Consider the following 20068-nt stretch of genomic DNA (forward strand, 5'->3'; position numbering starts at 1 on the left):
GTACCATCTGGTCCCGGTGACTTATTACTGTTTAATTAATCAACTTGTTCTAAAACCTCCTTTATTAGCACCCCCATCTGGAATAGTTTTTCAGATTTGTCACCTAAAAAGAATGGCTCAAACTGCAAGATGTCATGGCTTGGGCTCTCGAGTCTGGGGGCGGAAGGAGACAGCATGGCACTGGGAGAGGGGCAATTTCTCAAGCAGGCAGCTTGCAGGGCATTTAGGGATTTATAGATCAAAACCAACATTTTAAATTCTAACCCAGTAGCCAATGGGCAGACAATGCAGATCCTGGCGCACTGGCTTTGTGCCCGTGGTGGGTTACTTCACTCAAGCTGCCTCGAGTTGTCACCATCCCATCCCAATCCTTTCCTCCTGAGGTTAAAAGTAGGGTGTTTCCTACCCAATACATCCCAATCTCTCCCTCCTCACAGAGCATCTCACCCCTACAGGACAATAATTTCCATCCCCATTTAACAACAACAAAAAGACAATGACCCCCAACTCTCCCTGGAGCATCTCACATGCACCAAACAAGGGATGGCACCCAACCCATCCCAGTTCCAATGCCACAAAGTTTGGCTAAAGGACATGGGCTAGTGTAAAGGACAGGGGACAGTCCACTGTAGTCTCTCCTATCCCCTAGGAACACAGAAACATGAACAGATCACAAAATCCCCCAGCAAAACCTATTGACATACCCCTTCAATCCCACATGAGAAAACCACCCCACTCCATCAGCACACACCTCACCCAGAGATCATCATTCCCCAACCTCCCCTTCAACTTTAACTCCACCTACAGGCTGAGAGCGGTTCCCTTTAATATATAGGTCTGTGTATGTTTGTTTGATTTAGATTTATGTAGACATTAAAGGGCATCTATCCAAACCTTTAGGTGCCTTTCCCATATATTAAAAGCTTGACAGTTTCCACACACCATTCCAAAATCCAAAGGGCTGTATTGTATCATATTTATGTGGCCCCCATTACAAGTATCTGAGCCCCACATGAGTTTGAATGTTTTTATCCTCAACACCCTGTGAGGTGCTCTGATCCCCATTTTACAGACCAGGCTATGGGAGGCTAAGTGCCTAAGGTCATACATGACAGCACAAGCACATCAACCCATGTCTTCCAAGTCATAGGTTAGTGCACTAACCACTGGACCGTCCTTCCCCTCTCAACAGCTAAAACAAAGGCTAGCCATTCCCACTTGTACAGTCCAGGAGAGGTGCTTATTTGGCACCACAATATTGAAACAGTAATATTAACCCCAGGGTAGTCTGATGTGGGGGATACGTTGACATTATCATACATACACGAAGTAGAAAGAAGTCTCCTTCAATGAGTTTAAGAAACAAAAATAAACTAATTTTATTTCTTAGTTTTGAAAAACAAAACTTACCAGGAATCACAAAAGCTTCAAAAAGACCCAAACCACACATTCTGCTTTGCCATCTTTACAGAACATTATAGACTTTGTTGTCAGAGCAACATAGCATGGTCATATTTAGCCAGTCTACATGGACTACAGCTTGGATTGTCACATCAGGTACAATATAATATGGAGTGCATGTTATTGTAGTTCGTCTTGAGAACACAGACACACCACGCATCGACAGGTGGACAAAAATGGTAATGTACATCTAAAATACAGGACACAAGGCAAAAACTGCATCTAGGAAAAACTGATTGTACTCTCAATTCATAAAGAATGTTATTGAATTAAATGGTCACATACCGACATGAAAGAGATGGAAGATTTAGGCAAAGACCAAATAGTACAGAAATCACATGTGCAAGAGAAACATGTGTCTATGGAACAAGCCGTCATGTGATCAACAGCTGGAATTTACTTCAATACTTCCTGCAACTATAACACTTCACACAAAGCAGCAGCAAGAGAGTGAAATAGAAATCAAGTAGGACGACAGACACCAGTTGTTCTCAACTGATGCATTCCTCTTGCTTCCCAAATGTAATCCTTTAATTATGCAATGTTTGGGTGTTAAAAATAGTGGATTAATGGAAATTAATAGATCAGTTTTCTTTGAAGTCCAGATCTATTCAAAGTCAACATTTTAAACAGAGAGACACAGAACCCTCCTATAAAAAATGTACATTTCACAAAAGACATTATGAAGTCCAGGAGATAGCATGATATAGTGTTCTTTTTTTTAAGGAGGTACATAGCAGAAGCCATGCAAGTACAGTATGTGATGGCAACAGGCCTGTGGAACACAAACAGTCACAAAAACCTTGTTTTTAGGCACACAAAAGTGCGCTGATACACAAAATTTCCACACTTAAAACCACTGCAATTTTCTTGTGTGTGAATATGCATCTGATGTTCAGTTCCCAATTTGAGAAAAGATTTCAGCACCTGTAAAGTGAACAACTGCTGGCTGGGAACTGCACTGAGAGAAAGTAAAACCCATCTTAGGGCTTGTCTACACAGCATGTGTAAATGCTCTTTTTCGGTATTTTGTTGGCACTTCCAGCCCTGTGAGCGGCGTTAGCTTTGTCGGCAGGAGAGTTGTCCTGCCGATAAAGCCGCAGTCACGCTGCCACTTGCATCGGCAAAACATTTGTTTTTCGCGGGCGGGGCGGCTTTTTAAAGCACCCGTGAAAGACAAAAGTTTTGTTGACAACTTCGCAGTGTAGACAAGCCCTTAGTGATTAAGTAAAGCAAAATATGGGCTAAAGGAAAGAGCAGGTAGGTGAAATGGTAATTTCTATTGGATGGAGGGAAAACGGACATAGTCTCAATTGTGAGCGAAAGCTGAAATGCCACAAAAAAATAAAAATGAATCTAGTATCCCCAACATACAGGAGCAGGGAGTTTGTCAACTCAAAGAGGGATTGGCTCAAGCCTAGAAAGGATTATTAGCAGATAGGGCACTAGTTCAATTCCTAGCTCAGCCATACACGGCTTACATTACCTACGGCAAGACACAATCTTCCCTGTGCCTCAGCTCTTCCATCTGTAAAATGGGGATGACAGTACTTCCCTATCTCATCAGGGATAACATCCATTACTGAGTGCAAGGTGCTCAGATACAGTGAAGAGGAGAGCCATATGAATACGAACACAGAGGACAGAGTGAGACACTGTGGAACCTCATATGGATTCAAAACTTCCTACCTTGTAGTTGCACGGTTTAAAAAAATCAATCAATCAATCACCATTTTGGGTGAGCTCTCTAATTGTGTAGCCTCCCACCAAAACAAATGGGAGAACAGGCCAGTAAATACTGTCCATCTACTTCTCTTGCATTGCCTCTTACAAATCATATGCAGTCTGTTTTAATTCCAAAAAGAGTATTCACAAAGGGCGACCCAATAGCTTGAGAGAAGGAGAAAGAGGCTTAATTCATTCAATGATTTACACAGGCTGCAACTAATTAGTTACCATCATCTGAGCGGGGGAGAAGTGAATTATCCAAACTGGGAAACTATAGCTCTTCTCATCTCTTCAATGAACCTTTCACATAGCGCCGAAGCCCCAGCAACAAGTGTCTGTGTTTTCCAGTATTTGTTTTCGTAAATAGTTTTGAAAACTCATTACTTTCCTCAAACTTTGATCATTCAGTAGATGGGCCAGATACTCAGCTAATGCCACAGCTCCGTTGTCCTCAACTGGGCTGCGTTGATTTACACTAGCGGAGTAACTCACCTAACTGGTCTTCTCCAACCATGGGTCATTCTGTGAGAGTTCTGTCATCTTTGCACTTATTTTTAGGCTAAGCAGTCAGTCTGGCTACAAACTAGAGTAGTCAATACGATTTAAATTAAGCATGTTGCTACTGGCATCATAAAGTCAGATACCTTCCTTTCGTTAGGATTACGTGCCAAAGATGAGCAAAGCAATGTGAAAGAGCCTCCTACCACATTCCCAAAGAAGGGGCTGTTTTCCTATTAATCTGGTCTGCTGAGTGCTCGGTAGAAGCATCCCATAAGTCACAAAGAGATAGAATTCAACTAAAATGCTGCAAAGTCTCATCTATTTATACGAGGCGCTGCAAAGTGTGTGTGTGTGGGGGGGGAGGGGGGCTTGATAGAGATTAGACCTTTGGGGAGGGGAGGAGAATTTTGTAGGAGGTTTAGTTCTGTTGGCTGTTGAGGGTAATTTGCTGTTTAATTTTATTTTTCAGATACCCAAAAGTTCTGGGTAGACAACCCTTTTACTTGCATACAAGTTCAAATAAATATGTTTTAAAAGAACTCCCAGTCAAAATTCACACTATGATATCACTGATCAGAATAACATTCAAGGTAGGAAGAAGGGGTCAAGTTAATTCCTGGTGAAACGCCACTGACTAGTAAGAGTTACACCAGAGATGAATTTGGCTGTTTAGCATACACCTCAGCTCTTTTCAAGGTAGATCTCATATATGGGACATATAGGTTACTGCAGATCCTCAGGGCCAAATGATTGACCCATATTAGCTGTATACTCAAGGGCTTGATAAGATGGATTTATTGATCAAGCAAATGTCAACCAATGCCAGTGGCAGTATCTATTACATACGTGACAAGTATTTCAACAAAGACTGCTTAAGAACACCTTGGTTTGCTTGATCAAAAATATTCTTTCATCTCTTGCACCAAGGTCTTTTCCTCACTCCAGGTATCTAAAGAATAACTTATATTCCCTAACAGTGGTAATAGAGGTTGGACTTTTTCTATAGTGGAGGGGAAAGTATCTTGTATTCTGCTGCAAATAAAACTTGGTTGATCAACTGAGTTGGAGAAACGGAGTTTAGTAAGAAGAAAAACAAAACAATCCTCCCATCCAAAACTTTCCAAGAGAATGTTCTGATCAGCTACCATAAGGGTGTGGGATATTGGCATTTTCCAGTTTTAGGATAAAATGATAGAACCTCACCAAAACAACAAAAACGTGAGAACAGTTTGTTCTTATAAAACATGTTGAAAATCAACCGTTTTTGCAGTGCTGAAATTAGCTCACGGCAAGCACTAGTAGTTCAAAGCCAAGCATTCAGAGTGTGGACGTGCAAGGACAATTTTTATCTTTAATTCATGGCAATATTTTTAAGCCACATAATCGTTGCCTTACTCCTAATTTGCTTATAAACAAACTCCACAAATCAGAAGGAAGACCACCACAAACCCTAGGTGTTGACGATTCATTCAACTTGCAAGCATACAGATTTGTTAGGATACCCAGCTTCCAAACAAGACAAATTACACATTCCCTATGGGCCCCGGTTTGATACAGTTAATGGAAAACATTGAATGGCACTGTTGTTATTTTTATTCCATGTCTTTTTTTACACCATGGATCTTTTATGCTGGAATGCAAGTCAGACATTTCACACAAGCTACTTTCACAACAGCATTATTGACTTGATCATTTGCCCAATAAGACGGCATTCCTGAAGTTTTTCCACTTTACAACAACATTTACGAGGGGGTAAATGAACAACTAACCAAAATGTAACATTACAGAAAATCCCCAACTGATTTCTGGCATTTTAAAATGCACAAGGCCCTACTGACAATATAAGTTTGCAACTGGAGGTGGGGAACAGTGAAAAAGAGAAGATAGACTTTGAATGGCTTGATAATAAAGAGCTACATAAATGTTATGCCAATACACGCAAGACACACAAGAGGAAAGATTTGTCTTACTTTCCTCCCGCTCAAATGTATATTATTCCTGTCTCCAAAATGAGGACCTGCCTGCAGGATCCCATTTTGCAACTTGAAGTTGATGGCAGGAAAGACTCGATAGCCGACACAATACTGAAGTCATCTCTACTGCGCCTGTTTGAATTTATCACCATTAATGCACTCTCTTGCTGTCAATCAAGTCAAAATGCCTTTGAGAGTTCAATAACCACTTTATACATAATTAAAAAACAGTATCATGATTTGGGTAAAGGCCAATTTCAGAGTGATTTATGTACAGAATCAAATATGAACCTAAACAGCCTAGTTTGTTCACAAAGAATTTCTTAACTATTTTTTATAGAAAAAAATCTGTGTAGGCTAAAAAAGGTTGCTTATAAAATAGCATAAAACCATAGGAGCATGTGCCACTAAACTGAGGCATATTTCCTCCTACTAAAACACTTAACACAGAAATTCACAAAACCACAAATGTATATTTCAAAAGGTGTTTCCTATTTCAGAAGTTGCAGATGTGCTATCAGCCATACAGGATGCCATGAAAAATACCATGTTTTTAATCAGAACAGTAAATCAGGAGTGCAACTTGGATAAAAACAGAGTGGAGATTGGTTGAACCATCCTAGCAACTGATTGTCTTAAAAAAAGGAAGCAAACTGTAAAAGTTTAGGAGCAAAAGTTAAAAACTAACCCTGGACCTCTTATCCCCAAATATCACAATCATAATCTAATGATTATTCACTTTCCATATAATGTAAGTCATCTCCACGACAGGGGGACATTACAATATTGTTAGAGAGGGCTGGAGGCTTAACATTCTATAGGTGAAACCGTGTTTCACTCAACCCTGTAAGTCAGTTTTATTTTAATCAACTGTCGATGCGACCAATTGTACCTATCACTGTAACACCATCCTACAGCAGCATAATATTTTAGAGGCAAACTCCATCTGCCTCCTAAGTGGTCTGTGGTTTCCCTTCTTTCCCCCCAACCCTCCCCCCAATTGCAGTTCTGCCAACTACAACTTATTTAATTCTGCGCATGTATTTGTGCCTCATGTCAAATCATAAAGGTACCTTTAAAATAAAAAGTATTTGGCATTTCTGAGAAAAGTAACCGGAACATGTTCACAAATGGGCCAATCTGTGGAGGAATTTTAGTGTACACTGTATATTACATTTCTAATAAATATATTGATTAAATATAAGCTGTTGTACCAGTACAAAAAATATCACATTTGACTGTTATAAAATAAACTATTTTGTAACCAATAGTATAGATGGTACTGATAAGATATTGTTTCAGCATTTGGTACATCGTGCTATACAGGATCAAGAAAATGTGAACATATCTTCAAAACAATCAACCTCCTGCTTTGCCATTATTTTAAATCTGGTGGATTTGCTACACTTGGGGAGGGGTTAGTTCTTAAAAATTAAAGTGCTGTTTAGAATATTGGCATCTAAGAACTTGAACATGAGAGACAACTACAAGTAAAATCTCCTGCTGCCATATATAATGCAGCAATGCAGACATCAATACATGTATTAATTTAATATCCTCATATAGATATTGTTTACAGCATCACAAGACTTAACAGTGCATGGTACCCCCTACCTCCCGTGTACAATCAAATGTTTGAGATTCATTTAGTATTGTTGGAGTAGCATCTGGGCGCCTTGTCTGCAGGATTTTCTGTTTGGGATTTTTAATTTCCTCCTCCTCCTCTGTTTCACTTTCACAAATGTGAACGACTACACTAGGAGTAGACTCCGTTCCTGCATGAAGCTCGTATTTCTCCCCTATAGAGTATAACACAAAGAAAAAGCAAGTTAAAAGGCTTGACAGTTAAACTCAAAGTAACCAATCTGTAATAGCATCGCACAGGAAATATAAAAATATCACTGAACTATTTTTATTTCAAAACATGTTTCCATTATCATTCACAGTAAATGATGTACTAAAAATCTAAGGATTCATTTAATCCCTTTTCATCTTTAGTTTAGTCCACTTTCATATGTGATTGGACTAGTGCTGCTTACGTGTTTTGAAATACATTGCCACCACAGTTGGTAAATTGTGCTCTCTGCACACGAACAACACTTAATTGATATTTTGGAGGGAGAAATGGAAACAAATTTACGTGCAACGTTAAAGGGCTTATAGCAATATTGGTCTTAATTTGCATACAAAACTGAAGCAATATCATATACACTATGCACTTCTACCACACCTTTCAGAGGATCTAAAAAGAGCTTTGCAAACACTAAGCCTCCCCGCACCCTCTGAAGTAAGTCGGGCTATTACTTTACGCATTTTACAAATGCAAAAATGGAGGTCTAGTGAGGGCAAGGGATTTTTTGACCAAAGTAACACATCAAGTCAGTAGCAAAGCATGTCACACCATGCACTGAGAAACTGAAGTTTCCGTTGTCAGGGGAAAGAAATGGCAAGGTCCCCAGAAAAGGTCAATTAAAAGGTCTGGCAGTTAAATTACATGGTGGCCATATCTAAATATGGCAGTGATTGGCACCCTAGAAAATAGCTAAGATAGAGAACTCCAACTAACTGAACCTTACCTTGCGTTTCTCGTTCAACTAAATATGCACTGAGATTTCAGTGGCAAAATTAAGTAAATATGTGGCGCTATCTCAAGAGCATGCAACCCAGCAGGGTGCTAAACTCTGAAGCTCTCTCAATCAATTAAGAAATTGGCAGAAAAGGCATTGGACCATTTTGTCCCTACAAGTAACCATGTAGGGACAACCAGGAGATCTGGGTCTATACTCCACTCCTTTTTCTAGAGAGGTAACGAAAGCTACCGAACAGACATTTCTGAAACAGAACAGCCACAAAAGCAGGAAGACATTCTTACCTGGACCCAATTTGGAAACAGCACAGAGTAAGTCATAGTTTATTCCAGGAGTTGCATCTTCACTCTGCTTCCACCCAACTGGTGGAGATGCAGGAGGCGATATCAGGAACTGTTTGACAGGTTCTGGGGGAAGGAGGTAGGACTTGTCTCCTACTTCACTGGACATCTGGACCTGAAGAAACAATACCACCATGATAACAGAATCACAGAAGTTAAACTAGAGGATCTAACAGAGAGAGAAGAGAGATCACTCTCTTGCAATGTGGGACTGTTCTTCATCACACCCTTCTAGTGTTTTATCCAGTCTAGCTTTAAAAGCTGCAAGTAACAGAACTTATACCACTTCGTTGGGAGACTATTCCGCGGGGAGATTTCTCTCATGGTCACGAAGTTTTTCCTAATACTAAGACTTTGTCTACACTGGAACCTGAACAACGCAACTTTTGTCATTCAGAGGTGTGAAAAAAAAAAAAAAACTCCCCCTGAATGACAAAAGTTTTGCCGACGAAAAGTGCCAGTGTGAACAGCGCTTTGCCTGCAGACAAAGCTACCACTACTCGTTGGGGTGGAAGTTTTTTGTTGGCAGGAGAGCTTTCTCCTGCCGACAAACAGCGGCTACACTGTGCGCCTTTTAGTGGCACGGCCGTAGCGGCACAGCTGTGTCGCTAAAAGGTGCGTAGTGTAGACATAGCCTAAGTCTATTTTTTCCTCTCAATTTCTTCTGACTGTTTCTAGTTATTTCGTTCAATGCTGACAATGAACTTGGCATTCTATATAACACATGCTGAGCCACTAATTCAACAAAATTTGTACATGGACCCAGTGTCTGTGGAGAGGAGATGCTGGACTGCACTTTAAAAAAAGGAGAGCATTCAGCTTGTGGAGGAGGGGAGAGCTTTGTCACTCAAGAGTGACCCTTCCAGCTAATTACGGAGCTGTATCATCTGCAGGTGGAAAAAGAGTCCCTAATGTGTAGATTCACGCTGAAGTGGAGAAAGGATGCATGAGTGTGTGGTTAGAGGGAACTTCAGAACTCTGTCAGGAATGAGTACAGAATAGAGAGGAGATAAGAGTGCATTTAGAGCATCTACATATTGCATCATACCTGTGCAAAATACAGCTTCAGCTTTTTCCCACTGATGTCTGTCTCATGCAATTCTATTCGTGCTCTTGCTGCTGCCTCCGGGGTGCTGAAATTTATCCTTACTCTTCTAAAGCTTTTAAACAACTGGAATGTAACTTGATTATCGTAGATCGTGAAAAGTGCTTCAAATCTTTCCTAAAAGTGAAATAGAAAGATTCTTCAGATACAAAATGAAGATTTTCAATCAGTGGAAATACATTTTCCTTTGACTTTTTCCCTCCAGTTAAGTTTCTTCAACTAAATTACTCCCTTAGAACCTGAAGATTCTCTAGTTCACTCACCCCCTTGATTTTAAAAGTTTAGTACAGACCTGCCCAGGAAGTGTATTGGACATCTCTTCTATTAGAAGCTTGTAAGAGAAACTAACCAACCTGAAACTAAGCCTTGTTTTACTGTCAATTCCATCTCCATTTTTATAGTAATTTGGACTCATGTAAACAAAGGCCTATAGATCTTAATTCATATGGTGCCATCTAGTGACAGCTCAACATAAAGATATTTCCACTTGTAAGTGTCTTTCACCTATGGCGCTCGAAAACACCATGGGGATAGATAATAGACAGAAAATATCATAATGCCACTATATAAATCCACGGTACACCCACACCTTGAATACTGTGTGCAGTTCTGGTCGTCCCATCTCAAAAAAGATACATTAGAATTGGAAAAGATACGTAAAAGAGCAACAAAAATGAGTAAGGGTATGGAATTAATTTCATATAAGGAGAGATTAAAAAGACTGGGACTTTTCAGCTTGGAAAAGGAATGACTAAGGGGGAGATATGATAGAAGCCTAAAAAAATCACAAATGGTGTGGAGAAAATGAATTAGCAAGTGTTATTTACTTCTTCACATAACCCATGAATCAGGCGTCACACAATGAAATTAATAGGTTGCAAGTTTACCACAACTTCACATAAAGCACAGTCAACCTGTGGAACTCATTGCCAGCTGATGTTGTGAAGGCCCCAACTACAATGGAGTTAAAAAAAAATTAGATAAGTTCATGGTCAGGGAGGCAACCCAATGCTCTGGGTGTCCCTAGCTTCTTGACTGCCGGAAGCTGGGAGTGGATGACAGGGGACGGATCACTCAATGATTGTTCTGTTCTCTGAAGCACCTCGCATTGGCCACTGTCGGAAGACAGGATACTGGGCTAGATGGACCACTGATCTGACCCAGTATAGCCATTCATATGTTCTTATGACACTACATAAGTCAGTTCTGTCTGAATTCTCCTGCCTTCTATTATTGAATGCAACCCCAATTATTAATTTCTTCTACTTACAGCAGAGAAAAAAAAACTGTGAAGGATTTGTTAACTTCTGCATCGGACAAGTCTTTCTGTAAGTGTATGTTTCATGTATTTGCCTTTTAAAAGCTGAAGTAAAATAGTTCACTGCCTAGCTGAATACACTGCAGTCAATAAGTTTCACCTTTTGTTTGGGTGGACCTTCGCCAAAGCATCAGTGGGGAAAAAGAAAAAAAGAGAGATAGCAAAATATCATTAACATCAAAAAAATTGTAAGATGACTAGGAGGCAGGCCTGAGACCTGAAAATAAAAGTTAAATGTCTATATTTCAAATTCATGGCATTCCTTTAGCTTCAGTGCCCACCCCATCAGTTACATGGGAATACTGATCATTACCCACTTATGTAAAGGGCTTTGAGATCTACAGATGAAAAGTGGTACGTGAAAAATATTTGTGTAATACATATATACTATTTATATGTAATAGGTGTAACTATTGCAAAGTGGGGTTTGAATGGGGGAAGAGGGAAGATTATGTTTTGATCCAGATATATTCTGCTTGCACAGTTTGAAAACTCCACTAGCTTTGCCAATGGAGCTTGAAGTTTCCTTGAACTACAGGAGGGTGAGTTGGGTGTGGAGGGCAGCATAAGAGAAACACGTCCATGCTGTTCCGGTTATGTAGACAGAGCGTGAAATCAGACTCCAGATCGGTCAATCCAGCACCTTTTGCAAGCACCAAATTCACTAGAAAAGTTAGAAGAATAAAATAAATGGAGAGGATAACCCTGCAAGCCCCACCAAAAGAGCTGATTTTTGGATGCACTTTCAGTATGTGTACACACAGCACATTTTCCATTTGATTCAGTAAGTGTGTCTGCTGTGCATTCACCCCTTAAAAGAAGATATAGGGAGAACTAAATCAAGCTACTGAAATCTATGTCCAGAGGCTGACAAAGCAGAGTTTCATAAAACAGATAAAAGCCAAATAATATATCAAAGCAGCTCTGTTCTTGCAAGCATTAGGAATAAGCCTGCATAATAAGTTTTCCATTTATAGACCTAACACACAATCCTGGCCTGTTCTGAAATCATGTCTTATCTACTGAAATCAATCAGCTCAGATGAGCTTGCTAACAGGTCACTCAGTACTGCTCACAAACTACATCTAGAGAAAATTTAACCTCGTCCTAAAATATATCAGTTCAAAAGACGGCTTCATGTGAATTTACATGCCAATGCAGATTGCATTCTGAAAGCCCACGGGACAAACACCTTACAGAATGATTTCATGTGGCAGCCAATTATCCAAGTGTCATTAGACAGAGCGCTAGCATGTCTCCATACATTAACCTCATGTGCCCAGGTAATGCTTTTGGAGTACAGTACTTACATAGAAAGAGGAAAAGAGTAGCAACAAGTGACGCTTATCAGAGACACATATGAAACAAATTATAAAGCCAATGTCTTGTGGTACATGTTTTCAATACACTCCACACAAAAAAGGAATGATGGGATCATGCCAGCTCTACAGAGGAAGAACTGGAGCAGTTTGGGTAGCTTGTTTAAGAAAGTATTTCCTCTTCGGTTTTGTTTTTAACGGTTACAGTTTTACTAACTTTCTGAAAGGTAACAGATGCTGAAGGTACTGAAGTCCTTACAAACACAGAGATGGATTTGTATGGTTTGTTGTTTTTTATTTTGAGAGAAGAATACAGAAAGAAAATATTTAAAAGATGTTCTACCAGATACAGGAATATTTTAAAATGAGTCTTATTTAAAATACTCAAGACAGTGTCTCTCTACATAAGCTTTCAGCCCATTGATGACAATGTATTTCTGCTCACCGATGACTCATATACATATATTTGGGCCACACCTGACTCATCTTTAGTAGAAGTTTAGTGCCAACATATAGGGCTGGAAGTTAGCTTTTCTGGGGACCTACAGAGACCTAGCAGTAACCCATGCTCACGCTAAACTGAAGATATCTATAACATTAATGGCTGATGAACTAGGTATTTTCTGCAGGGGGAAAAAAGAAAAAAAATGAAAGCTCGGCAATTGAAAATAAGCCATTTGAAAAACTCAACAGCCGGCACCTTTCTCCTGCACCACAGGAATACGATTATAGCAGGCTGACAGAGCAACAGCTCTTATATAACGTCCCCTCCCCTATTCAAGTGCAGATCTGTAAGCTGCTTTAAAAATTATTTGCATATCTGATTTATGATTCATCTCCAGTCTATCTGCACTATCCACTTCTAGTAGCTTCTGTAGTACAGATTTTAACAGTTAATTGTTTAAAACGAATATTAAAACAGAACCCCAAGAGTTAAACCATGGTAAGAGTAAACTAAATTAAAACAGAAAAGGATAAAAGGGGCTCTGATTTCCTCCCAGATTGGCTACCTCCTTGGTTAGCCTCTGTGCCAGGGTGCTAACAACCCTCCCATTACACACACCCTTGTTAGGGTCAGTGAGACACCGAAGTACTAGTGTGTGGATGCCTGAGGCTACCCATTGCCAAAAATAGAAACATATTTTCTTTGTTAACCCTCCCCCCCTTTGAGCCTTTAGCTCTAGAGCTCCTGGCATTAGCATCAAGGATCTCCAAGGTCGATAGCTGTGATATATTGTAATTGGAAAAGAGCAATTAAAATCGGACTGCCAAGTGGCTTAGAGATAAGAAGCAGAGGCTATTGGTAAAACAAAAATGTAAAGCACGGAGAGAGGCAAACTAGTTCACTATCGTGCTCACTCTGGTTGACCTTGTATTTAAATGGCTTTGAAAATCGCACCATTTCATGAGTTGTTACATTTTCAGATGGTGTCAAATTAACATGCAGAGGCAGCAAATGCTCTGGAATAAAGCAAATAAATCTGGAATTATATGAGTTGATCAGACTTATAGGATAAAGGTTCATGCAGCTACTGGAGATAAGATAATGAGGATTATAGTGAACAAAAAAATCATCAGATTGTAGGTATTCTACAATGAAAGCCACTGGACAGGTCCTTGTAGCTACTGCAATATCTGCAGGGAACAAAGTACACTGCATCAGGAGGAATAACCACAAATGACTTCTCTAGAATGCAAAATGAGTTCCATAAAGAACATAAACCAGTGTACACTAGTTAACAGATTAACTCCATCTGCACGAGGGAATGGTTAAAAGACAAATACGTTGGGTCAACAAGGGACAAAGAACACATCTACAACGCAACGAAAAAACCAAATCCTGAACCATCCTGGATGATGCAAAAAGAGAAAAGGGCAGCAGTCAGCAGCCAGAATATCTAGATTTTCTAAAAACATGGTATGTGGCCATCGCTGACAGGGCACCACTTAACATTTGTTCTATTGGATGCTGGGTTCTTTTGCCTCTACTCCTCCCCACTGGAAGGAACGTTGGGGAACTAGGGAGTGAAATCCCTACTCCCTGAAATTGCTGATGCTATCTTACAGATTCCTATCGGGCAGACCGGAAATCGGCGTACCTGTATATTTTGCAGGGATATACTCTCCCTTTTCTGTGAATTGTTTAATCGGGTTTATATCTTGCTGAGCAGCCCACCTTGAGCATAACTTCTCCTTTTGTCATTCTTAACGTTTACTCTCCTTGGCTTACGGAGACCAGTCCATTTCAAATCAAGTCTTACCCTAATCATCTGGTACAATAATGTTTCAAGGAAGTTTTTTAAAACTGCTTTTTAAAGACATTTTCCTAACACAGGAAAAAATGCAGTGAAGACAGCAGTATAGGCCTTCGCGATTAAGGGTAATGAAGAAAAAAGACCTCCAAGACTCTAGGATCTGAAATGTGTTTAAACACCTATTGCTGACAGAATTCTAGCATTGTTTCCATGACCAGTTTGGGCAGGGATTATTTCAATCTGAAAACTGTTAGAACTGCATTATAAAACTGAATTCTAGGCTATGGAGGCGAGTGACTCTATAACATGGCTTGGCTAGTGTGGTTCTTAAAAAAGGACACTAGAAATCCCAAGACACTTCATAAGATCAGGAACTTGCCCTTTGTTTTTCCTTCTCCCACTGTTATGCAATGCCATGTACACTACCTGGCTGTTACCCTTCTTCCCAGAGATGGCAGCATTTCTGTGGTGCTGCATGTACGTTTATGAAGTGCTTTGGAATGAACAACACTATATATAAAGATTAAGGCTGGTGGAAATTTTGTTCATCAGAAGTGTTTTTCGATGGCAAACTGGGTTTTCAATTAAACAACATTTTTCATTAAAATGGTCTTCTTACCGTAGAAAATTTTGATTTTTCAACAAAAGAAAGTGTAAAAAACAAAAAGATTTCAATTGTGGACCAAAACCAAAAATCATTTCAGCTGGATACGGAAATATTTCAGTTTGGATAGGATGCCATGCTATCTCACAGGCATTTTATTCCAGTTGCCTCATGTTCACATTCTCCTCTGCGGGCCAGGCTTCCCAGCCAGACAATCTCCCGTGATGCACCATGGTCACTGGACCAAAGCCCTTGAGGCACTGGCTCTCCTCACCAGAGAGGATAGTATGATGCATCATGGAAGATGTAATCTGACCAGAGAGCCTGGTTTATAGAGGAGAATGGGAGCATGAGGCACGTGAACTACAATCCCCATGAATCACCACACCAGTACAGTAGAAGCCTCTTTATCTGACCCTCCGTTATCCAGCTCTCCTTATTAACCAAACAACAAGTGCACACAGGTCCAGAAGCAGATGATCTCTCCTCTGGCAGCTAGATGGTGCTGCAGCCATTCTCCAGATTATCCAAATTTTTGATGATCTAATCTGGCCCCAGTCCCAATTAGATCGGATAAATGGAGTTCTGCTGTATTTCCAAATCAAACTACTTTGGGTTTGGGCAGAATTACTTCAGTTTTCAATTTTTTGCTGAAAAGTTGAAATTTTCTGTGAAAAAAAGCCTTTATCTGATTAGCTCTAACAAAGATGCATTATTACCAGAAAGGCTAGAGCCCTTCATCGTGACTTGGATAATCAGTTACAGAACCAAACTGTATCAGCGAGAAAAGTAGTAGTCTTGTGTTCCACCCCAGTCATGGGAGCCAGGAACATCTACATTCTAATCCTGCTCTAAGACTGGCTTGCTGTGTGGTTTTGAGCTACTCTCACCATCTGTAACTCAGTTTCCCTATCTAAAAATGGGGATAATTACACCTATTTATATATATCAGGGGCATTACGATATTTGTCTGGCGTTTTGGAAATATGAAGTGATATATAAGTATTAGATGTAAAACTCAATTATCCAAATATCTTAGGGCACTGACATTTTTGGATAATGAGTGTTTTCGACAAGTCAAATTTGTTTCTATATGAATTTCTGATTTGGGATACAACTACAGGATTGCTCCTCTCCAGGGGAGAGACGGTAGAGGGAAACTAACACTTAAGATGGCATATAATATGTGTGGGAGGGTGGGGGGAAGGGAGGGCGTTAGATACAAAAAAATATTGTCTGTGAAACAGGTTGTTTAAAGCAATTATTTACTTTCTTCTGATGTTTCTTTCAAATAAAACACAGGTAAAATTGATCTTCAGCCCACAGAACTTAACAATCAAGCCAGTGCTTCACAGAGTGTTTAGCATAAACATGTATGTTTTGGCAGCAATTTTAACATGCGTTACTAAATAAGAATTTGAAGATATCTAATCCAGCCTCACACAAAACAGTCCCGAAAATACATCTGTCCACAAACAAAATCTACTTGCCTGCTGTTTGTCATGATGATAGAAAAAATAATTATATTTTACTTCTCTGGAAAAAAACCAACAAAAAATCCAAACCTACTTATCATGGGGTAGCAGGTGAGCAGAATTTTGTAAGGCTGCCCTAATCAAATATATTTATACTTAAGTGGCATTATAAATCATAGGCCTGATATTCTTTCCCTTACAGAATAAGGATTGCAGTATCAGCATTACTGTCTGCAGTCAGATAATATATTTCAAGCTGTTGCTCCAGAAATCCCTCACCTCAGGAAATGGAAACGACAAGGATCTCTAGGGAGAGCTGTCGGTAAGGCACTCTCAGTGCTGGGGTCCTAGATTGTGAAACACCTGCTGGATGAGAATGAGTCTTAGTCTGCCCAGCTTCAGAGTCCAGTGCAAAACCTGCATTTTGGCAGAAGTTTCCTTGTAATGAGTGACAGAAAGGAGGATAAAGGAAAGGGAAGAAAAAGGAGGAAGAAGGGAAGAAAGGATGGTCAAGTTTAAGCGAAACCCTAGGATGGCAAGAGTGGAATCCAATTTGATGATCTTTATAATTGTGTTTTGCATCTATGCAATTAGCAGCCTATAAATTCTCTTTGGTAGAGTTTAAATAGCTTTGTTTGTTGTGATTAATAGTTTAGGAGTGCAGTTCACTGCCACTGCCTTTAAGAGGCTGAGTTAAACTGAAGGACACCACCTAGCATCCCCGTTTTGCAGACTAATGATACCAGCTGATACCAGCAGCATGCAGAATTTTAGACAGAACTGTAGTAGGCTTCACAGTTTTGTAAATTAAAACTGGAAGGAAGTTACAGATCAAGCCCTCTTCCATTACATAAACGGCTCACATTTCAGCCATAAAAAGAATGAGGAGTACTTGTGGCACCTTAGAGACTAACAAATTTATTTGAGCATAAGCTTTATAGAACTCATGCACTGTAGAAGAGTCTTCCTGATAGCCATTAGAAGCAAAGGATAACTACACATCTGACTCAATAAAAAATATAATAATGGTCCAGAGAAGCCTTGTTTGGACTAGAAATTTCAAACCACTTTCAAATTGTTATTTCTTATTCATTAGGTCTGACAAAGTATACTGTGAACAAATACTATTCTTTTAACAGTGATCCTTGTCCTGGAATCAAATATTTAAGTTCTCCCTGGACCATAAAATGTAAGGCAGGAAATCAACATGCAGACGCACTATGAAAAGTACTACAGCCATACCACCACACTGAGATGCTAGAAAGATTTTACATTACTAGCTGTTTTATAGTAGCAGAGTCCAATTTGAATTTATTGGCAAGCAGCATTGAAACCAATTTGAACTCGTTGGCAAATCTCGTTATTTTTCACCTGCTAGAATAAGTAATAACACTGAAAATCTGGACAAAATATGCTCTAACTACAATTGCACCAATTTAGATCACTATACCCTATGTACTCTTACCTTTTCTTCTTGTACCTCAAACACAGCTTCTGGCACACTGCAAGCAAAGAGTGAGGTAGGCAAGTCACTTAAATCCATCATCTCTTCCAAATCATCTTCATTTTCTCCAAAGATCATTTCTTCTTCCTCTTCTTGGTCACTGCTGTAAACGTCTGTCTGGCTGTCACTCCAGGACTTCATAGTGTCTCTGAGCATTGTCCACCAAAAACAACTCTTCTTTATGTGCCAGGGCTTCTAGCAGGAATCTGTTAAGAGAGAAAACGGAGGATTACAAGTACTGAATTTACCAGTAAATCACAGTTTCCTGCTATATAGTTATTCTTTGAGATGAATCATTTTATGCAGAAAAGCGAAATCAGTGTGAAGGCTGCCTACAGCACAGAACCACTTTCATCTCATTCCTATAAACCTGCGACTCAACTGTCTGAGCTGTGAAAAGGAATGTAAGAAACCATCCATTCTAATCAATGTAAACAATTTTTGTCAGAGTAATAGAAAATTAAAGTATTAGGAAATCGTTTTACAAGCTTTCCTCAAAGCCATAATGCTTTGCATTTAAATAGCAATTCTTTCTCGGAGTAGGTCAAAGTATTTTATAAACAAGCTTCACCCAGCTAGCGAGAGTTGTAAAGTCTCCCCATTTTACAGATGGAAAAAACATGTACACTGTAAAGTTAAGTGTCTTGCCCAAGCTCCCCGCAACGCAGCAGCAGAGCTAGGAACAAAATCCAATATTCCTGACTCCAAGCTCCTTTTTCTAACTGCTAGATCGACAGTGTCTTCCACAACAAACACTGTATGAATAGAAAAAAAAATATTCTAAGCTGTATGGGTAGTCTGCACAGTGCTATACATGCAATCCTCAATAAATGTGAAATGGAAATAAAATGCAATGCAAACAAGATATCACATAGGATACTAAACCAAAGACCTTAGAATATGAACTATTTTTGCATAAGCATGTGTTATACAACACATGTTGTCAACTCTTGCTAAAAAACAAGAGCACTTTTGTGGTGAGAAAGGAGAAGTTACCACATTACTGTACATCAGGGGTCGGCGACCTTTCAGAGGTGGTGTGCTGAGTCTTCATTTATTCATTCTAATTTAAGGTTTTGCGTGCCAGTAATACATTTTAACGTTTTTAGAAGGTCTTTTTCTATGTCTATAATATCTAACTAAACTATTGTTGTATGTAAAGTAAATAAGGTTTTTAAAATGTTTAAGAAGCTTCATTTAAAATTAAATTAAAATGCAGAGCCCCCCGGACCGGTGGGCAGGACCCGGGCAGTGTGAGTGCCACTGAAAATCAGCTCACGTGCCGCCTTCAGCACGCGTGCCATAGGTTGCCTACCCCTGCTGTATATTAATGTGTAATCTCTGGTAGAAGGATTTAGAGTAGCAGCCGTGTTAGTCTGTATCCGCAAAAAGAAGAACAGGAGTACTTGTGGCACCTTAGAGACTAACAAATTTATTAGAGCATAAGCTTTCGTGGACTACAGCCCACTTCTTCGGATCCGAAGAAGTGGGCTGTAGTCCACGAAAGCTTATGCTCTAATAAATTTGTTAGTCTCTAAGGTGCCACAAGTACTCCTGTTTGCATCCGAAGAAGTGGGCTGTAGTCCACGAAAGCTTATGCTCTAATAAATTTGTTAGTCTCTAAGGTGCCACAAGTACTCCTGTTCTTCTTTCTGGTAGAAGGGATATTTGTTTGGGGGTGGGGAGTAAGTTGCACAGAACACTGGAAAAACTAGCACCCAATGTATTTGTTTACTAGCTGCAGTTGTTTGTTTTGAATATTTTATTTGCTTAACTAGCTTATTCCTTTGAAGCAGTCAGCTAAAAATGCCATTAACTGTAACCAGTATGTGTACGAGGAAAAAAAAAAAAAAATCAATCCATGCTCACTCATGTGTTTGTTTAAAGCAAGCATAA

The 20068-nt window shown here is 39.6% G+C and overlaps 1 protein-coding gene across 2 annotated transcripts in view; it reads right to left on the minus strand.

Annotated features, from left to right (window-relative positions):
• The window catches only part of LOC128827877 (calcipressin-3), a 79383-nt gene that overhangs the window by 49499 nt on the left and 9816 nt on the right, over positions 1 to 20068 (minus strand). Inside the window, exons 2-5 of one of the 2 annotated variants that reach the window (XM_054012075.1) lie at positions 18134 to 18378; positions 9641 to 9814; positions 8536 to 8707; positions 7310 to 7462 (exon numbers count right to left, since the gene is read on the minus strand). In XM_054012075.1, the coding sequence (XP_053868050.1) occupies positions 7310 to 7462; positions 8536 to 8707; positions 9641 to 9814; positions 18134 to 18328 (694 nt within the window). In that variant the 5' untranslated portion in view covers positions 18329 to 18378. Of the gene's footprint in view, positions 1 to 1350; positions 7463 to 8535; positions 8708 to 9640; positions 9815 to 18133; positions 18379 to 20068 lie in introns of those variants that run through there. The other variant, XM_054012074.1, reaches the window with a different exon arrangement.

This window comes from Malaclemys terrapin, chromosome 22 (genome assembly GCF_027887155.1).
Source record: "Malaclemys terrapin pileata isolate rMalTer1 chromosome 22, rMalTer1.hap1, whole genome shotgun sequence".
Classification (NCBI taxonomy): domain Eukaryota; kingdom Metazoa; phylum Chordata; order Testudines; family Emydidae; genus Malaclemys; species Malaclemys terrapin.